Here is a 19,997-nt window from a genome sequence, read left to right on the forward strand (position 1 = left end):
CTGGGTCTGATCACTCCAAGGTGCCACAGGAGAGAGACAGCACTGTATGGCTCTCATTGTAGGGCGGCTCTGGGGCCTTCCAGAACCCCACGTCCAACACCCTAAATACTACTATTCACCCTGGCGAGTTACTTACAACATATGCTTATCTTAGATCTCACTAGCGCAGGGAGGTGCTGACTGGTATTTCCTTAAGGCCCCGAGCTCCAATGCTGACCAGTAATCAAAGCACCATATTTCTCCTCCTGTGCAATAATAACCTGGAGACACCTCTCTGCTGTCCAGCTGGTGAGCAGAGTAAATATTCCCGAGCACTGCATTGTTGATGTACGTGATTATTTTCGTAATGTCAGCAACCTCACGACCGACATCTTTGAGACTGTCATAGTCATTAACAGTAATCATCATCACACAGTTCTTATGGTGCCGGTGATGATTCAATAATATTTATGAATTCCAGTTTGGATGTAGATGATGTTGGTTCTATAGCGGCAACCAGTGTTTGATTCGTTTTTACAACAGGGCAGCGCAAGACAAAACAACGCAGAATTATTTATGTTTTGTGTCTTATTATATTGTGTTCAAAGTCCTGGTAGAGAAAAGGCGTATTCAGAGTAAAACAAAGAACAGCGTGCAACAGTACACAGCCTCAGCAGTATCTTGACGTGAGGGGATGGGTGAAGCAGAGAGAAAGCTTGGGGCTAAACATGCAGTATGTGGCGGGCTGGAGCTAAAAAGCTGCATAAAGCACACAGCCTTAGTCCACTGTTAGCAAGTGATGGATAGTTAGTAGGAGCTCCGAGTGTTCGTTTAATCTGTAACAGTAAACCTGTGCCAAAGCCTGAAAGGAATCAGTGGGGGCTTGCTAGGAGTGGGTTTGACGTGAAACCATTTGTGAAGTCGAGCGATTCTCTTAAGTAAGAAACTAACAGTGCCCAGAGAGAGAGAGAGGGAGCTAGAGAGCAAGCGAGACAGGAGGTGAGGAAAATGAGTGAGAGTACGAGAGAGAGAGAGAGAGAAGCAGGATGAGATACCATAATGAGTCCTGTAGCCATGGAGTAAATGAAGAGGGATTGACAGCGTGAGGGATCCTCAAGTGAAATAATGTCAATGCCACTCTGCCCATTAGAGAGAAAGGGGGATGGTGGAGGAGAGGGTAAAGAGGGATGAATGGAAGGACACAGCTACATCTTAGGGTGCAGAGGAAGCACATAAATTATTTGTGACACCCCTGCAACACACACACCACCAACAAAAATATGAAATATGAAACAACAAAATGAACAGACAATAACAGCTGAAAGAAATAAAGAAATAAAAACGAAAAAAGGCCTTGGAAATACCCAATAAATTCTCAGAGACATGTAGTTGGGATATTTGATATCGAACAATAATAATCACAGTGACATCTGCCTTGCTGCTCTCGGAGGAGATGGGCAGAGCCCATGAGTGGAAGGGGTTAATCTCCCAAACCCAATAAGGTTGGATAGTGAGGCACTTGTTCCCTGATAAAGAAGTGATAGGATCTGTGGGTCTGGTCCCTCGGCGCTTGTACAGGGGTAGAGCAAATATTGTTAATGTGCTGTGGTTTACTTCAGCTAAGGCGAGAAAAACAGCTCTGCTTGACGAGAGAAGACAGCGGCGAACCAGAATACGACAGAAATGGCCACGCAGCTCGGCTCGGCCTCCCAGGGACTTAACTGGCATATATAGCCACGACCACTCAGTTGCATAAATAAGTGCTCAAGAAGATTAAGATCTATAAGTGTCTCTATTTCTCGTTTTACCTGCTCCGCCTTGTCACAACAGGGATCTGAATGCAGTTCAGTGGAGTGCCTAATAACTGGACCAGTAGGTAGGGAAGGCAGGAGGCTTGACATTAAGACCCTGGCGTTTTGGAAATCCGATACGCTATTGACCCGTGTACTACTATCTCAGCGTAGAGATCTGGTGTCAGCAGATTGTAGTCTGACTCTTACAGATACTGTGGCCATCTGTCAGTGTATTGTGTAACGGCCTAAACAAATAAGGGGAAGCTCTTTTGTACAATAAGGTGTACTATTGAAGAGAAAAAAAAAACTCTCATGTTTGTAATTTAAGAAACTGGCGAGTGAAAAGAATTTCAAATAGCTCAGACTCAACATTTCTCACAAGTCTTAAAAAAATGATACAAATCTGAAAATGAATGGATAAAAAATATAATGAAATTGACAGGAGAGCTACCCTCCTCTGTCGATTGAGCCTTCTTAATAATACAACATTATCCTTATTTGCCCTCTTCACTCAAATCAAAGGGATGGACATTTATGCATAAGTGACATCAACCCTGCAATTAAGTTGGCCATTTAAATGAGAGAAGGCCTTCCTCACCTCGCCTGTTTGTTTTTTCCCCTCTCTCTTCTTTTTTCTCTCTTCCCTTCTCTGTTTGATGATGGTAGAGGGTGAGCTAGAATTAGGGCGATGGGTCTTCCTTTGAGTGTCAGCCTAAAATGATCAGAGTAAAGATAAGAGGGTCTAGCAGCCCTCAAATCAGTCAAAGTGCCAAAGTCGGCCTTTTTCTCCTCAATTACCGGGTCTGTGAAGCCAGGGAGTGGAAGGCACCGAGCCTGCTGCATTACTAAAGAGACAATCTATTTCCCCTTTGACCAGAGGGAGAGAAATCATTATGGCATGATTAGTAGCTTCGGCAGCGGGCGAGCATGGAGGTACTACAGGAGAATCGTATTAATTGCCTTAGACCAAGGCATGAGCAGGATTGTTTTAACGTTGATTTGTGGACCTGTATGACGAGCTGTCGGAGATAAAAGCTGATGTCAGGTCTTAGTTATACTGGCAGGCTTCGGGCATGCAGGCACAGAGGGTTGATGTCAAAATGAGCTTCCAAGGCTGCCCTGGAAGTCGTTCTCTATATGCCTGTCGATGTCTTCCTCTTTGTCTTTCTTCACACTTCATAGTTTTCCTTTACGCCTCCCACTATCCCTCCCTCTACTCCCCCCTTCCCTCAGATGGACTACACCCCACCCCTTCCCCACTCCCTTTCTCTCTCTCCTCCAACTGATAGCTGCCTTGGCCGATTATTTCATCCAGTGCGGTCCACTGAGAGCCTCCTCTCCCGGCTTTGGAAGAGCTTTAATTAGCCATGTTAATATCCCCTTCATTGGCCTTAATATCACTCAACACCTTCCTCCATCTCAGCGGCCACCAGGGTCCCCCTGTCCTGTCAGAACAGCTGATTATTGAGAAGGATAGCTTTAATCAAACCTAATTGCAGTTCATTCTTTCTCTCTATCCCCCTTTGCCCTCCATTGCCAACATCTAATGGCAGCGACGACTTGATATCCCATTAAAAAACAATTAAACAACCTTCTTTTGTCTCCGTGCGTGCCAAAACACCAGCACAAACTTCTGTAGATATTTAAGAAGTAAAAGAGAGAGAGAGGGGCCTTGTCTTAATTGCTCTCCTTCTCACCAAGGACCAATTTGCACTGTGTTCATGGAGAATCTTAACCAACTCAAATGTAATGGATGCTATAGCACTGCCACTGCTGTGGACTATGAAAATTAAGCTTATCTTTTTAGCTGAGAAATTGTGCTTAATTGCCTTCATAACAGTAAACATAAAGGAGCCACTTTATGATAGCGTGGGCACTCAATTTCTTGTGTTTATTGTTTCTTAACTTTTGGTTTCGCTGTAGTAGAAACAGTATGTAAAAGCATTAAAGTATCCAAGAAAAGAGACAAGACTAACTCTGAAAGTAATGTGTTTCTTTTATGAAGTCAGTGCATTGCCGAGGAAATGTATTCTATCTCTTGCTCTGACATAAATTGTCTACCAACGGGTGATGCATGTACGTGCACATTCTCACACACACACACACACATACGCACGTGCACAAACACACTGGCCTTACCCAATCTGTATGAGAGGCGACAGACAAATAAAAGTCGTATTTCAGCTCTGCTTTCCGCAGATGTCTGCTGCTCTACATTATGACTCTATGGGGAAATAAAAACAGGGTCAGGGAATTAGAGTACATAATGGTCATTTTGATGATCAGCCAACAGATGCAACCCGAAAACACAGTGAACACAATCAAGCGAAATGCACTAATGACAAGTCAGGTTTTTTATGGCCTCACCACACACCGACAGGCAATCAGCATTCTGGCATGGGTTAAAACGTCTTTTATTGATGTCCAAGCCAAAGCTCCTTGAATGTGTAGTGAAAATATTTTCTCACCTCTCCTCTCCTCTCCCTCCTGGGCCCTCAGTGAAGCACAAGGTATAGGAGTCTATCGAAGAACACTTCTAAATGACCAGTGCATGTGTTAATGTGGCCAGGGTTAGAAGGGTCATTTCAGACTCTGATTTATGGCCTGGCCAGGATCCCACTGGGTAAAGGAGAAGTCTTAAGTGTTGTGAAAGCGTCCTCACAGGCCACACAAGCCACTGTATTTAGCGGAATGAAATGGCCATGCAATCTATGGTGCAATCTATGGTAATCCAATGAGCCGCTGTGATTCTGTGAGCCAAGGTTGTATTACAATGGAAACCACAGTATTGCATATAGTAACGCTAGGGCAATGTGATGAAAAATAAATATCTCGCCAAGGTATTTATAATGAATTGGAGAAAGCAAAAGCACAATCAGTCATGATTATTTGGGGAGAATTTACAAAAACAAGTCAATTTCATTGTTTATTCTGTGTGGTTGTGTAATATTTTACACAATAGGCTACATCTGAGACAATTTTTCTTATTGGCCCTGTTGTTAATCTTACTCTGTTTAACTATTTTATGTTATGTGAGGCCACATCTGATATACAGCTCTCACTACGAGGCTTTATCAATACATTTTGCAAGACCTGAGAGAAGGAGAGCAAACTAACCAAGCCCAGATCTCACTCAGACGTGACATTTGTTCAGAGACGATTAGCCAGGTTGTAATTTGTGGCATAATTGCCTCACCCACCCACAAGTGCATGGGTGTGTGTATGCGTTGTGTGTCTGTGTGTGTGGCATACGGTGGTCCCAGGAGTGTCCGCCTAATTGCCTGACAGGACTATAAGTTTTGTGGCGCGCTCCCACCTTGTTAGGTCCTTTATCCCTGATGCTCTTCAAACAAGACCTGGTCACAGGTGGGCCTCATTTGCTTCCCTATTGAACAGGAGTACTTTAATTGCACAGGGGGTGTCCTGGGATTAAAGAGGTGGGTGGAATATCAAGTGACTTCCTGTATGTTAGTGGCAGATGGGTGTAGGGAAAGACCCCTGAACTCAGGTGAGGAGATGAGATGACAAAGAGACTGATGCTCTTGATTTCGAGGGAATGACGAACACTGCGACATTCCAAACTGAAATAGTGCAACGTCGTTTGTTTCTGATGAATGGATCGAATGGGGAAGTGTTACTTAAATATTTCACAAATTTATCATTTGAAAGGTGTAATAAATATGTTTTTGCTTTTATTTTGTGCTCTCTTTCAGATTCTTCCTAAAGTTTTTCCTCAAGTGCAATCAGAACTGTCTGAAGAATGCAGGGAATCCACGAGACATGCGCAGATTCCAGGTGACTGAAGTCTAAAATTTCACACATCATCCTTTGTCTATTTCTGTTTGTCTCTCACTGTCTGTCTCTCTTTTTGCAGACAATGCACAGCTACACTACACTAAGTCAATCTGAATACATTTCTATTATTGGCACTGAAGGAGGCAAAACCCAGGGAAAGAGAGAGTGAGGGATTTCGTGTCCTGTGCTATCTGGACAGAATATTTATTAGGGAATACCATCTGACACAAATAAGGATATAGGATTCAAGAGTGCCATCAATTGTGTTCCTGACAGCTTTCTGAGCCTCAGCACAGAGGGGAAGACGATCCAACCACATGTAACAACAGTGTTAACTCAGGATCTGTCTGGCAGCGGAACCGCATACCTTCTTATACACACATATGCACAAGCACGCACACACACACACACACACACACACACACACACACACACACACACACACACACACACACACACACACATATGGATGGATGTTCATAAAAGCTAGGAGTGCATATGTTTGCTTTCTCTACGTCCCTCTCTCATTCATACCCACATATGCATACACTTAAACTCACACATATGCAGTTCACTGTAAAGCCAATGAAAACCATCTTAAGCCATCTGAAAACCATAATTATTGCGGGCTGACAAAATGCTGCGATTTACACTAAAAGGACATGACCGTTGAGCACTTTTACTGCTTCTTTAACCCTCTCACTTCTAATATGTCAAGTAGTTGAACCTTGAAATTATTGACACCCCCCCACCGACCCCCCCACCCCTCCAAAACAGCCCACTAGGTCAAGGTGAGAGAGTGAGAGTTTAGTGTGATTTGTCCTATCAGGATAGCGACAAACTACAGGAGGGTGTCCGTCACTGGCAGCACTGTTCTGTGATAGACACACAAGCCAGTATCCTCCAGGAGGAAGCCCAGACATGAAACAGACAAGACAGGGTGTCCCCTCCTGATGTCATCACCATCAGACCTCCCCTGCCTCCTTGAATCTTCCCTCAGGGTGAATGTGGACTGATGCATGACAGCCACCAAGGGCTTTTACCTCTCATTCCTGTGTGTCAAAAGGAATGCAAGAACTAAGTTTCTTTTTTGTGAAACAAAAACATGTACATCAAGTCTAAAACAACATTTTAGATTTTGCTGATGATCATCCCCTCTCTTCAGTCCAACAGTTAGTATGCCATTTTCCCCAAATAGATTTCCCAGATGCTCCACCATAGGTGTTTCTCTGGCCAAAGTTGTGTATTCTGCATGCCTTCCACTCCACTTATTACCCCCCAAAACCAGCTGGAGGCCAGAGAGGGCCCAATCCATCATCCTCAGCTTGGCCCAGCTCTGAACCTGCTCACAAGAATGGAGCTCTTTCACTTCCCCTTCTCTCCCCCTCTTCCCCCTTACACCCCCACCCTTCCCTAACCAACCAAAAAAAAAGCGCCCCCTTAAATTCCACTGCTACACCGAGGTCACTTACCGGCGAAGCAAACCTGAGAGGGGCTCTCTGTTTCCGGCTCAGAAACACTTTGGCCATTCACATGCGGCTCACTGTTTGGAAGATGTGGTAGCCAAAAAAACAACAACAAAAATAAGCATTATGAAATATGGAGTGTGGCTTGGAATCCGATCCTAGTAAAATGTTTGTTGAGTGATGGGATGTACGGTTCAGTTGCTAATGACTCCAGTAATATTTTAAAAGGGAGGCCTTCCATCCTCAAATAGATGGACAAGCTGATCAATAATTCTGAGCTTCGGCTATGATGACAGTAAACGGAAATGGTATTTTAGTGATTGAAAAGTCAATTAGCTGAACACAAATGCAAGACACTAAAAAGCAAAAACAAAATGGCTGTGAAGCAGGGTAACTGTAATGCGATATGTCCAAAGAGAACAACCACTTCAAGAGGTTTGACAATAGTAATCAATAACACACAGGCATGTACCTGGACACAGCCGTTTCTAAGCATTCATGCATCCCCTGTACCCCAGAGCATTAATGTTTCTCAGTCTTCATTTTTTTTTTTTATCTTACAATGTATTAAATTGCATGTTTCACCTTCACTCTTGTTGCAGGTTGTCGTATCGACGACCGTCAATGTGGACGGCCATGTCTTGGCTGTCTCTGACAACATGTTCGTACACAACAATTCCAAGCATGGGCGAAGGGCTCGCAGACTCGACCCTTCAGAAGGTACGCCTCCTTATCTGGAGAATGGTAGGCACATTTTTACATCTTATAATTTGCTACACTCCTTTTTCCTCCTAGTTTCTTTCAGACATCAACCCATTTTACAAATCACACACCTAGTTGCTTCTACTTGCTTCGAGTCATTTGTTCCTCCATCACTTTAATTTTTAACTTTTTAAGTTGCTTTTTTGCTCCATCATACCTATCGCCTTGACTGGAAATAATATGCATTACTGTGTGTATTCATTATGTCGATATCACTAATGATGAGGATAATACTCAGGCTAATTCACAATTTTAAAATGTTATACTACTTCCAGTCTCCTAATGCACCTACATTTGTCCTAAAAGCCTATGTGAAACATGATCAAATTGCTTAAGAATTTGGCTGTGAGGTCAATTTCCTGTCGTTGGGTTCTGCAGATTTAGCTGTGAGTGAGCTGAAACAGGGGGAGGAAGGAGAAAGAGAGAAGTGAGGGGGGAAGAAAGGGTGGGTTGATAGTGTGTGTGTGTGTGTGTGTGTGTGTGCATGTGTGTGGAGTTGGGGGGCGGCCTATGAGAAAAACAGAACTTACTGTTTTTCTTCCAACTGATTCCATATGATAGACTGATTGCCTGCTCAGCCAAAAGAGAAAAAAGAAGGACCACCAAACCATGGGAAATCCAAAAAGTAAAATGCACTAAACATAACCTTATGACCCTCATGGCCTCCACTCGCAGATGGGAGCACACGCAGCTGAAAGATTGAAAGGAGAAAAAAAAGGAGAGAACTGACTTGGGCCAATTGTGCAAATTGCTTATCTTCAGATTTCAAGAGCCAATTATGGCTGGGCAAACAATTTATATACACCACTGACTAAAACAAGCTTCTCTACACATTAATGGGCATTAATGGTTCTATCACCAAAAGCAAATGTAATGTTTAATACAACAACGACTAATAAAAAAAAAAAAAGACTAGACAATTAATATATCTGCACTCCAGTCCTAGTGGGGGAAAAAGCTAATCTATTTGTTTTTGTCTTTATTAATGACTCCTCTACTGGAGAACAAAATCAAATAATTAAAGTCCTGCCCGGAGCACCAAAGTCATTATGTACGCTGACGTTCTGTTTGTGTGTTTCACGTTTATGACACGATAGGTGTGGATCGCCTAGCAACCAGTTTCTTAATGAGGGGAGCAATTAAAGAGGTTGAGCCCTCGCCTCCATGTTCCCCCTCTCCCATGGGATTATGTGTGTTTTGTGTGTCTATGTATGTGTGTGTGTGTGTGTGTGTGTGTGTGTGTGTGTGTGTGTATGCTTGTGTGCTTGTGTTCTTTACAGGTTACCTCTACCCATCCCTTTCTTCCTCTCTTCACCACACTCTTCAAAGCAGCAGAGTGATGCCCCGTAAAGAAAGAAAAAAAGCTATTGTCAACCGCCCAGTTGAACATGTCTTTGTCTAATAACTTTAATACACCTTCCCTCTGCTTAACCGCGTGTGCTCTCACAAGTTGAGATCTTTTTTCTTTCTTTTTTTCTCCCTGCCATGCTCAGTACCATAGCAAACTAATTTAACATGCATCAACAATGATTGCTGGCTTTGTTTGAGACACCTTTAACAAACAGAGATGTGAGAAAAGGAGACCCGGTCATAAAATGTAATTTTAGCCATGTCCTCCATAGTGCTTTGACAACTAGCAAGCAGACAGACAGCGTGCTTTAAATTAGCAACACATTCTTCCTTGGGAGTTCACTGGGCGAGAAGCCTCAGATATGTGGCTGAAACAGAGGCATCCTTCCTCTCAGCTCACACTGCACTTGTACCGACTTGCTTTCGTTGATCAAGAGGTGCTGCCCCCTATTGGCACAGAAAGGGAATAGCCTGTGGATGACAGACTGAATCTTACCATGTGACATTTTTGTTCACTTGTGTGTACTGTCACACAACAAGCATATTATGCATTCAGACACGAATGTGCTTTGTGGCTGCCTGTCACTCAAACATGTATAGATTCAGGCTCAAAGGTGCATAAACATGGTCACAAATAGCCGAGTCTTTCACACACAGCATCACCCCCCACACATGCAGACACACACGAACAGTGCAGCACCGACACACACAGACCATTTCTCTCTCTCTCTCTCTCTCACACACACACACACACACACACACACACACACACACACACACACACACACGTTCCTTAGCTCAATTCCACCATTATAGAGCCCCAGACAATATAGGAGACTCAGCATAGAGCCTGCAGCGCCTGCCTCATTTGCATGCCAAGTGGCTGTAATGCTGTTAGGGTTTATGCAATAAAGACAAGTGAATCCAGACTGCTGGGCCTAAGAGGAAGAAAGAGAGGGATAATAGAAGGAAGGGGGGAAAAGGAAAGGAGGAAAGGATAAAGAGAAGGAGAGAGTATGAGAGAGAGAGGTTGAGATTGCGTGAGAGGCTGAGGGAGAGAGAGAAAGAGAAAGAGAGAGAGAGAGAGACAGAGAGAGAGAGAGTCAAAGGGAACAGATGGCCCAGGGAGAGGTAAAAGGTATAATCCCATCAGCTGCACTATCAACCGACCATCTGGACATCCCACAGCACAATTACAACACATTTCAGCAGGCAGAACAAAGGACGGCTTCGCGGGGCCACATCAGACCTGTTTGAGTGTCACAATACTAGAGCTGGGACCTCCTCTGCTCAGATCTCGGATCAGTTTTGACGTCCACTGCGGCTAACCCTAGCTACTGAGGAAAAAGATTAGGACGGATCACAGATCGGCTGTCTGAGGTCATTTAGCAGCAAAGTGGATCTTTAAATAAATTCAAAATGGACAAAGTAACAATTCAGCACAACAAAAAATTTACTTCAAATCAAATAAAGTTCCTCTACTGTAACCGAATGTTTGCAAAGACTTAGTGATGCAACACTCAGACCGGCAGGCCGGCTCTTTGCATCCTCATCCGTCCACTCGTCATGATGCCTATCATCTGCTGAGGGGGCATTGTGCGTGTCTGTCATCAGATCGCCTGCGCTGACTGTGTAATCCACTTCGCCACGGTCCCCATTCAGCACATGCTCCCCTCTCTGTCTGTGCATTGAGACATATGCAAATTTTTAGGCAGAAGGGTGGACGGCTTAGGGCCTCAGTCTCTGCCTCTCCATGGGTCCTTCTGTGTGTGGGAGGGGGCACTGGGATTTCCGAGGTGGTGCGTCTGTGCTTGTGCCTGTGTGTGTGTGTGTGTGTGTGTGTGTGTGTGTGTGTGTGTGTGTGTGTGTGCGTGTGTGTGATTGCGTATGCCTGTCATAGGTTTTAGGCTGCAGCTGCCCCCCAACAGTCACCGTCACCATCAGGCCCTTCCTTGCCTCCTCCTCCTTCCTGCCCCCCTCTTTCTCATCCCCAAAGTCAATTTGTTTACAGTAATTTTGAAGGGTGAATTATTTGCTGTAATCGTCCGCACTGATGAAGGTCAGGCCCTTAGAGGGGGCCCAGCATGCCCATAGAGGGTTGGTCCTCTTTCAGACGCTCCGCTTCGCAATTAAGGAAAGCAAATGTCACTCCTCCAGGCCTCACAAATGAAAATCTGTACGACGGTGATTAGCATGAAGTCAACAGCGCCTGTTAAAGTCAGATTCCCTGTAGTACCAATTTGTGTGTGTGCACTTTATGGGCAGGGAGAGAGAGCAAACATGACCTGAACAGACCCAACAGCAAGGCAAACAAAGGGAGATGTCTTGTCGGAGGTGATCCATACAACAATGGCCGACTGTGATTTACTTACTGGATGGAAAGGATAATAGAGGTTTAGAACTGAGCTTCTAAAGAAAAAAGGAACTTGCTGAAATAGTTGCTCACATTTTGAGGGGTAGGAAGAACATGCACAATTCATAGTGTATTAAAAGATATTGATGGAAATAGATTAAATTTGATATTGCTATTTTATGGCTAGCTGTCAAGCTATTTCTGTTGTAAACACGGTGTTGTGCTGAACACCATATTAAGGTAATGCATCAAATGACAGTGAATGTGAGGCACCAGATCACTCAAATTAGATTATAATAACAACCCAGACTGTTGATGAATGGCAGAGCTACGTAGCAGAAGTCATGCCAGATGAAAAGCATTGTAATAAACAATATGAAATGGATTGAATCGATCACAAAAAGAAAGAAAAAAAATCTCAATCTGAATAATTCATGAGTGCATTTCACGTTATGAAACCTGAAGCTACACTCAGTGTGCCTTCACTGTACTGCATATGCAGAACAAAGGTAATGAAATAACATGAACCAGCAAAGCTTTAGCTTGTCATTTCCACTTTAACAGCCCGTATTCTTGACTCATTTAAGATGTGTTCAACTTTGAAATTTTACTGTACATGCGGGTGCATGCTTAATCAATTCTGATAGCTACATTTGCCCTGACACATAATTTGCTCCATCAAATCATTTTCCTGGTGAGCCCGGCGTTTAGCCTTTGTGAAGTGGACCATTTGAAGGGTCTGCTTAACTACACCACTCCAGCGCGCTGATAAATGATTTTGATTCTCATGCCTTAAAGAACAAATCCATCATTTTTTTTCCAGGGGCAATTTCCATGATATGTCTTTGTGAGAGAGACATGGAGGTGATGCAGTAATGTGTCTGTGTGGAAAGAGACATGGGCCCGAATGTTAAAGCTTAGGTGCTGAATTTGCTCTTCTCTTTGTCTTGGATAAGCAGCCACCCCGTGCATCAAGGCTATCAGCCCAAGTGAGGGATGGACCACTGGAGGAGCCACTGTCATCATCATAGGGGACAACTTCTTTGATGGCCTACAAGTCGTGTTCGGCACCATGCTAGTATGGAGTGAGGTATGATGTAGAGTTTATAGAGTTGACTAAACTTCAGTAATAGTATTATAAATGCAGCTTGTTTTAATTCACTTTCACGCCAGTAGTGTAACAGTACTGACTCTCTAGTTTGTTATTACAGAGGGCTCATTATTTCTTTTCTTTTCCCCTGTAATCCAGCTGATAACTCCCCATGCCATCCGCGTCCAGACTCCACCTAGGCACATCCCCGGTGTTGTGGAAGTCACGCTGTCCTACAAGTCCAAGCAGTTCTGCAAAGGTGCCCCTGGGAGATTTGTCTATACTGGTGAGTTAAAACCTTCTCTTCCTCTCCCCCCTTCTACAGGCTTCTCTTGTGCCCCCCTCCTTCTCCTCCATCTGTCTGGATGTAGCCCTTATCCCCAAGTCTAGGTGCTAATAATGAACTAACCAGGGCCCTGCTTGCTGAATGTTAAAAGTGTGAGATCTGCACTGCTAGCGAAAAGGTGTTTCGTGGAGGGGCTCCTACAAGTGCAATTCGATCCCCCTCTAACCTCCCATCATACAAGGGCGCTGCCAAGCTCTGTTAAACTCAAGCTGTCAGGATATCTCATTCTGCCAATTCTCTTTATCTGCCCTGTTGCGAGACAGATAATGCTTTCTGCTAATTTGCTGATTTTGTAAAGCAAAATGTGGTTTCATATTTTATAAATCAGATTAGAAAAGCAGTATCCAGGTTAAGTGCAGGAGTGTGTCTGAAGTTTTTGAATATGAATTCATGGGAGAGAAAGTGTGCAAAGAGACGAGAGAGACGTGTATGTGAGAGAGAAAGGGTGTGTGTGTCACACTATAAGTAAGGGATCTGATTATCTTGGCTAACAGAAGGAAGTGGTGGTCTTATCTGTCATCATTGGTGAGGAGACAGAGGTTGCGGGGGTCAGAGCCTGTCTGACCTGGAAGCCTCTGTCTGTTCTAACTCTGATGGGCAGAATGAAACAGGGGGCGCGTCAAAGCACTCTCACTTCCCCCAGCACCCCCAGGCCTCCAGCACAACCCTGGCCTTGAGCGCAGCAGAATTGCAAAGTGGGGGCTGCCCCCCCTCCCCCCCTCTGAAACCTCCATCCAGACCCCTCTATACTGGGGCAGCTGTTTCTCATCAAGTCCCCCCCTCTCTTGCTCCACTACCACCACCGCTACCACCCCCAGCCATCCGTCCCCTTCTCCTCCAACCGTGCAGTCTGGCCTAGCTCTCCTGCATTTAACCTCACTAGCAGGAGCGGAGCAGAGGCCAACAAGGCACCAGGATAATGAAACAGGAGTGTAGTGTGGTTGCGTAAGTGTATGTGTGTATGTGTGTCTGTTTGTATGAGAGTGTGAGAGCGAGCGAGAGGGAAAGAAGTGCGTGTGTGCGCGAGTGTGTGTCTGTGTGTACATGTGTTACTGCACAGCCCTGAGAAGGTGTATAAGTTAAGACATTAATGGCTTCTATAGCACCCTGGTGAAAGTGCCAGGTCCCTTAAGAACAGACCCCATTAGTCACAGAGGCTAAGCGGATTGGGATGATTACCATCAGGTTTTACTGGGGAAACATGTCCCCTTCTCTCTATCTTTGTTGATTTTTCGCCCCCCCCCCCATTCTTCCTCTCTGTCTTCCGTGGGTTCCTACTCACTTCCAGTTAGTATAAAGATACAATTACCCCTGCAGGCAACGGTGGTACAATTGATTAGTGCACTGAATTAAAAGAGAAAGTCACGAATAGACAGGTCCGGCTCCTCTGCTCTGCTATTCCCTGTGTGGCTCACCCTGATTGTACAAGGGTTGACGCTTGAGAGAATGAAACTGTTAAAGAGAGCAGAATGCATAACACTACAGTTAGGTACCACTGATTCCATATGTACTGTAATTGCTAGGTGAAAGGATGTTAGCTACTTCTTTTAGACATTAAAATGTGAATGGGGTGATGCATTGAGCGCAAGAGAGTGGTGCATGTATTTATGAGCGAAACAGCTTTTAAACCATTGCTTTTCCTTCCGTGTTACAGCACTTGAAAAAAGTGGCACTACATGAACAAATAGGTTTGAAATGACCTAGAGTTACAATAGCAAATTACTAGATTGAAAAGGGCATGTGGTGACACAGTGCTGTCTAAAAGGGACAGAATGTTCCTGTGTCATATAGGAGAGCAACATGTGCATATCAAAGGTCTAGTTATCAAAGCATATGGCTTCAAGCATGACTCGAGAGCACGGCTTGAGAGGAGTGCCTTTTTAGACATTTTTTTTTTCATGTTGACTCTTCTTGCACCACCACCCTAATTGTGGAGATTTAACTCGCTCAATTTAAGAAATTATCACAAATTACCAAGAGTCAACACAGAGGAGACTGCAGCCAATTCGAACGGCAGAGGGACACGTCCTCACTTGGGTTAGTACCCTGGAACGGCTCCAAAACTCACAATCCATTCTCAGAAAGAGAGCACCCTGTAATGTATGTCAAATAATCCTGTTGGCATTGACTATTGAATGTTTAAAACACTAATGAGACAAACAGACATACTATATAAAACTTTAGTAGGCTGTAGTTCACTGACTGCTTCAAGGAGCTTATATTTGTACTTTAATTGGCATACTTTTAAAGGAAAGACACGTTGGTTATTTTACTGTCTGTAGCTTTTACCTTGTAACAAAATGTCCCTTGGAGCTTGCTAGCTTGTCCTCTGTCTAATCCATATATTGGTTATCCATTGGTTCAACTGTCAGCAAGGTTGTAGAAAATCAAAAGGAGAAACTCCTGGCTATACCTGAGGTCAATACTTTGTTATACTTAACACTTTATTAAGCACTGCAAACAGTACACTGGTTTGATCAGGTGATTTCTTAAACAAAAAGTCTCCATTTTCAGCCTCATTTGCAGCACCTTAACCTTTTTACTGCATGGTTACAGTGCTGTATGAAAGAGTAAATCATAAATAAAAACTTTGACCGTACAATTCATCCAATTTAAGCTCCTAATTGCATCAGAGCTTTTGGTTTTCTATCTTGGCCAAGTTTCCACGAGAGCTCCCCTCCAGGGGCAACGATACAGGCCCTTGGTAATATGGTTCTGCAAGCAGTCCTAACACACTCAGCCACTATTTATCCTAATCAGTGACATCCACATAACCAGGATTGCTTAAAATGAACCCTTTCCGCGCCCCAGAAAATGCACATTTACCGGGACCCCATTTGTCATGGGTAAATTGAGGGTCAGTAAACTTCGCCTGTATCCTCCAGTGGGGATCCAGGACATGCATCATAACGTTAGGAGAGAATGATTGGCGAAGGCGAGCTGTCACACATTTGTCAGGGGGAAGGGAACATTATTTGCTAATTTCCCAAGCTGGGCACTGACAGGGTGCTTCGTCTTCAGACCTTTGGTGACCAGTATGGCTTCTCAGCTATTAGTACAAGTCAAGTGTTTTTTTCTTTTTTTTTCCTCCTCACTGTAAAGCGGCAGTAATAAGAGCCAATCGTTCGACCTCACAAGATCGCAGTGCAGTGGATGAAGGATTTTGGATGGAGTAGATGCCCCATACAGTGAGCTGCTCTTGCCAGGCCTTAGTTGAGGCCAGACAGCCTTGAGGGCTGATGGATCACAAACTTTCCTTGTCAAGGTGACGCTATCGACTCCACTGCACCAAAATCTGACAAAATGGGTATGAGGCAGTCATTCATCAACATAAGGACAAAGGGGTCATGTGTGCTTCACTCAATACTGGTGGAGATCAAGAAATGTCAGCCCTGTAAGGGATGGAAAAGGAAGATGTTTATAGTGCAGAAGTAAGATCTCTCTGAAGTTAAGCTTCAACTACAATTTGTTACTTTATGGTTGTTAAAAAAAAAAAAAATCTTAATTTCTATGTCTTTACGTGCATGTACAATAGATCCACCCAAACTAAACCAACAACCTTGTAGCGCAGCAAATTAGAGATATAAATAGTGATATCCAGTTTGCATATCCAAAATTAAACTTCCAGTCTTCTAGAGGGAGGAACAAAATGTTATGCTGTCTTGGACCCTCCTCTCCCCCCAAAAAATGAAATAAACAAACAAAGACGTCTTTATCAAGACATCAGATAGGGCCCTTTGCTGTTCGGCCTGCGAATCGGGCCTATCCTTACGTCTCCTCCCAGCCCTGCCTTTACTTTGAAGTCCCAGACTCAGAAGCTGATCAGATGGAGAGCTTCCTTTTCATTTCCTGTCCTGCAGGGTTGGGTTTGGTACTCAGCTGGTTGCTGGTCAGTGATGGGGTCTGGCCTACAGCAAAGATATGCTATAATCAAAGGCATTCAAGGAGGTATGTAAACAAATTTACAGCTTTAGAAGAGGACTTGCAAACACACACCAAATACTTCATATAAGCATTGTATATTTTAAATTCCTAAATCTACTACACACAGCATTTCAAATTTGAGACAATTTTTAATTTATCTGCAGATTCTTCCTTTTTTTTAATTCACCCTGCAGTATGAATTGCTGCGAGTAAGGATGGAATAGGCATTTATAAATGTCATCGCCACAGTCAAGTGGGTTGTAACCAGTTGGCACAACAGTTTTAGCATGTGTCAAAGCATGTTATCCACTAGCCATATCCCCATACCTGCCTGTCTCATTACAACTCTGGTATTTAGCACCAGCTCCACAGGAGTGGAGCAGACACTCGTTGCCAAGTTAGATGGGCCTGGTTTGAAGGCCTTGTGAGCTTGTGTGGAGCGCGACAAGGTTCCATGGAGGAAGGTCCTTGTGTCCAATTAGAGGGCTGACGTGACACGTGCTTAAACTCCCCCACTGTCAGGCAGCTTGTCAGGTAGGCTTTGAGAAGCACACTGTGGCATTATTCCACAGCGTGTTATCAGCAAGTGACCTGTGAAATCCAGCTCCAGGAAATTGATTGAAATAAGTACTTGCAGTTGAGCATGTATTTCCCCCATTACACCTCTCTGTGAAATGTATTGTGGGTATCTTTCAAGAGAAAAATGAAAGTATGGGTGTGTGTTTCTCTCTCCCAGTAAGGATCGTATTCATTGATTTCATTTTAATTGGACCCACTTTTTGTCCCACAGTATCGTTAGAGGTCTGTTTTGTAACGGCTCTTAAAATGGATTGTCCTCAGTAAGTCACAGCATCAGTCCTCTGCCACAGGAAAGATAGACGGAGGAGGCAGGGAGGGGGCTCTTGATAGACGAGGATCTTTCCCCTCCTCCTCCTCCTCCTCCTCTTGCCCCATTTTCAGTATGATCCACACCCAACGTGCTTTAAAAGAACTCCACACCCCCTCCTCCTCCACAGCTGCATTTTGATTGAAATTCATCGGCAAGTTTATTGAGAAATGAATGAGGGAGGCAGCACGGTATTGACTTTGAGAGGAAAACACAACTCATCTTGAATGAGGGGGAAAACGTGGCCGTAATTTAGCTGTCATCGATCTGTGCCCCGTCCATGTATTGATCTTCATTTTACAATATTAATTTGCGCTTGCAATCAGCTGTGAAGGAAACCCATTTGATTTCTGTTGGCCGGTAATGTGTGAAAGTCCACCGACGTCCTTAGAGAAGTGGCACACATACTTTAAATGTCATCTAAGCGGATTGAACAGGTGTCTTTGGCCCTTTCTAATAATATAGCCGATATGAAGGGAGTCTGAAATTATGGATGTGCAATCTGTAACATTGCTCCCTTTTAACCGTGTTAATTACATTTTATCTGTTGCAGGAGCAATATCTGCTGGAGACTGTAACTGTCTAGTTTTTTTCATCTGTATTGGCTCAAAGTTCATGAAATTTCAATGAACATTGATCTGTCTCCATTGATTTATCCTAACTGCAGATCTTTGAAATTTTAATTTCCTGTTCATCTTGAGACTGCTGGAGATGGAATCACTCAGTGGTAACTGGCTGCAGTGGATGGAGATAATATGGTCAGTGGTAAAACAGATGAGGTTTGCTTTGCGTGAGTTTGCTGTGAAAATTCCGATTTGGCTTGGTTTGGTTTTTTAAAGATGGTCCCTACATCTGCATGTGTGTTTTCTATTCTCTCAACACTGGAACACATCTATTGTGGAGCAGCAGCATGACTTCTGCCTTCTACCTCCTTTGTTTGCACAGTATTCAATTGTAACTCCTTACAGTAACACTGAGAAGATATTCACTCTTTAAATGTCTCCAGTAGACTTTGCTGAACACCAGCGAGGCAAGGTCATTATGTGTGTTGATGCTGTTCTGAACTGCATCCATCTAACAGACCGCAGGTGCCTAGAAGGCTTCAGTTAGACTCTTTGACAAGTCACAAATGCAATAACACTTGAATGAACTTCTGCCTGTGCTGTTTATCTGTCTCTCCCTTTTCTACTCCCACTCCACCTCTAATTTGTGTTAAGGGGAAAGAAAAAAATAACTGCTCAATGGTGTAGGAGGAGTGGAGATAAGCTCGAAGCAGTTAAGTATAATTAGCGAAAGTAATAGCTGGCAAATGGCAACAAGGCTAGGTTTTTATCTCCTGGAAAGATAGAGTTATCGTAATAAGCTGTAATGGCTGGCAGGAATGCTAGTACTCTGTGCAAGCTTCCATTCAGGCTCATAGACTTAACAAGGAACAATTTCCCTTAAATTTACTGCTTTGCTCAAACATTTCCCCATGTCTATACCCAGATACTGTAAGTCAATACATGTGTTCAATCCACTTCCATACAGACTGAGAGCACACAGTAGTGTATTGCCATGGAAGCACTTCTGGCTGCCAACGTCGGCCATGTTACACTGTTCCTGTAGAGCGGTTACTCATGTCCTATTTCTAGAGAACATGGAGAAGGAGCAGCAGACCACACTCAGATGCCATGTACATGCCATCCACTCTACATTTTAAGTGAAGTAGCTAGCTGGGGCGGCTAAAGGATCTCTCAGAGAAAATGTGTTTTAGTAGCATGAAAGGACGGGCAGATTAAGGTGTCAGATCAAAATAAGATTGGGAAGTGCACATTCCAGGCAGAGGAATTCTACTGAAGCCCTGCCATGAACGCTTGTGCGCATGCGTGATATTCAAAATTGGAAATGATACGGTCACAGCTGCACACAGAGTCATGCATTCCATTTCTTCATATTCTGAAACATGATCATTTACTCTCTAGAGTGAGAAAATTACTGAAATATTCATAAACACTGTCTCTCAAACATCCATGTGGAAGGAGCAAGTCTCTTTCTTTGTCAAGAAATCAGTTACCATGTTCTTTCCAATAGTTATCAGCCGTTAAATTTGAAACATTTGCTGTCACTTTGTTGTCTCATTACTTTTGTTAAATCATCTCTGAAATAAAACCATGGAAACAAATCTACAAACAATTATATCTTTGCATATGTACCGTAAGTAGGGAAAACAGATATAAGCGTTGTAATTGAACAAAGCATGCAACCTGTCTA

At 43.7% G+C, this 19,997-nt stretch overlaps 1 protein-coding gene across 6 annotated transcripts in view; it reads left to right on the forward strand.

Moving 5' to 3' along the window:
* LOC116055392 (transcription factor COE3) overlaps nucleotides 1-19,997 on the forward strand; it is a 67,412-nt gene that overhangs the window by 33,929 nt on the left and 13,486 nt on the right. For 2 of the 6 annotated variants that reach the window (XM_035992318.1, XM_035992321.1), the window contains exons 7-10: nucleotides 5,486-5,567; nucleotides 7,636-7,777; nucleotides 12,455-12,588; nucleotides 12,748-12,874. In XM_035992318.1, coding sequence (XP_035848211.1) covers nucleotides 5,486-5,567; nucleotides 7,636-7,777; nucleotides 12,455-12,588; nucleotides 12,748-12,874 — 485 coding nt within the window. The remainder of the gene's footprint in view (nucleotides 1-5,485; nucleotides 5,568-7,635; nucleotides 7,778-12,454; nucleotides 12,589-12,747; nucleotides 12,875-19,997) is intronic. The other 4 variants (XM_035992319.1, XM_035992322.1, XM_035992320.1 and 1 more) reach the window with 2 other exon arrangements.

Source organism: Sander lucioperca, chromosome 15, assembly GCF_008315115.2.
Source record: "Sander lucioperca isolate FBNREF2018 chromosome 15, SLUC_FBN_1.2, whole genome shotgun sequence".
Lineage (NCBI taxonomy): Eukaryota > Metazoa > Chordata > Actinopteri > Perciformes > Percidae > Sander > Sander lucioperca.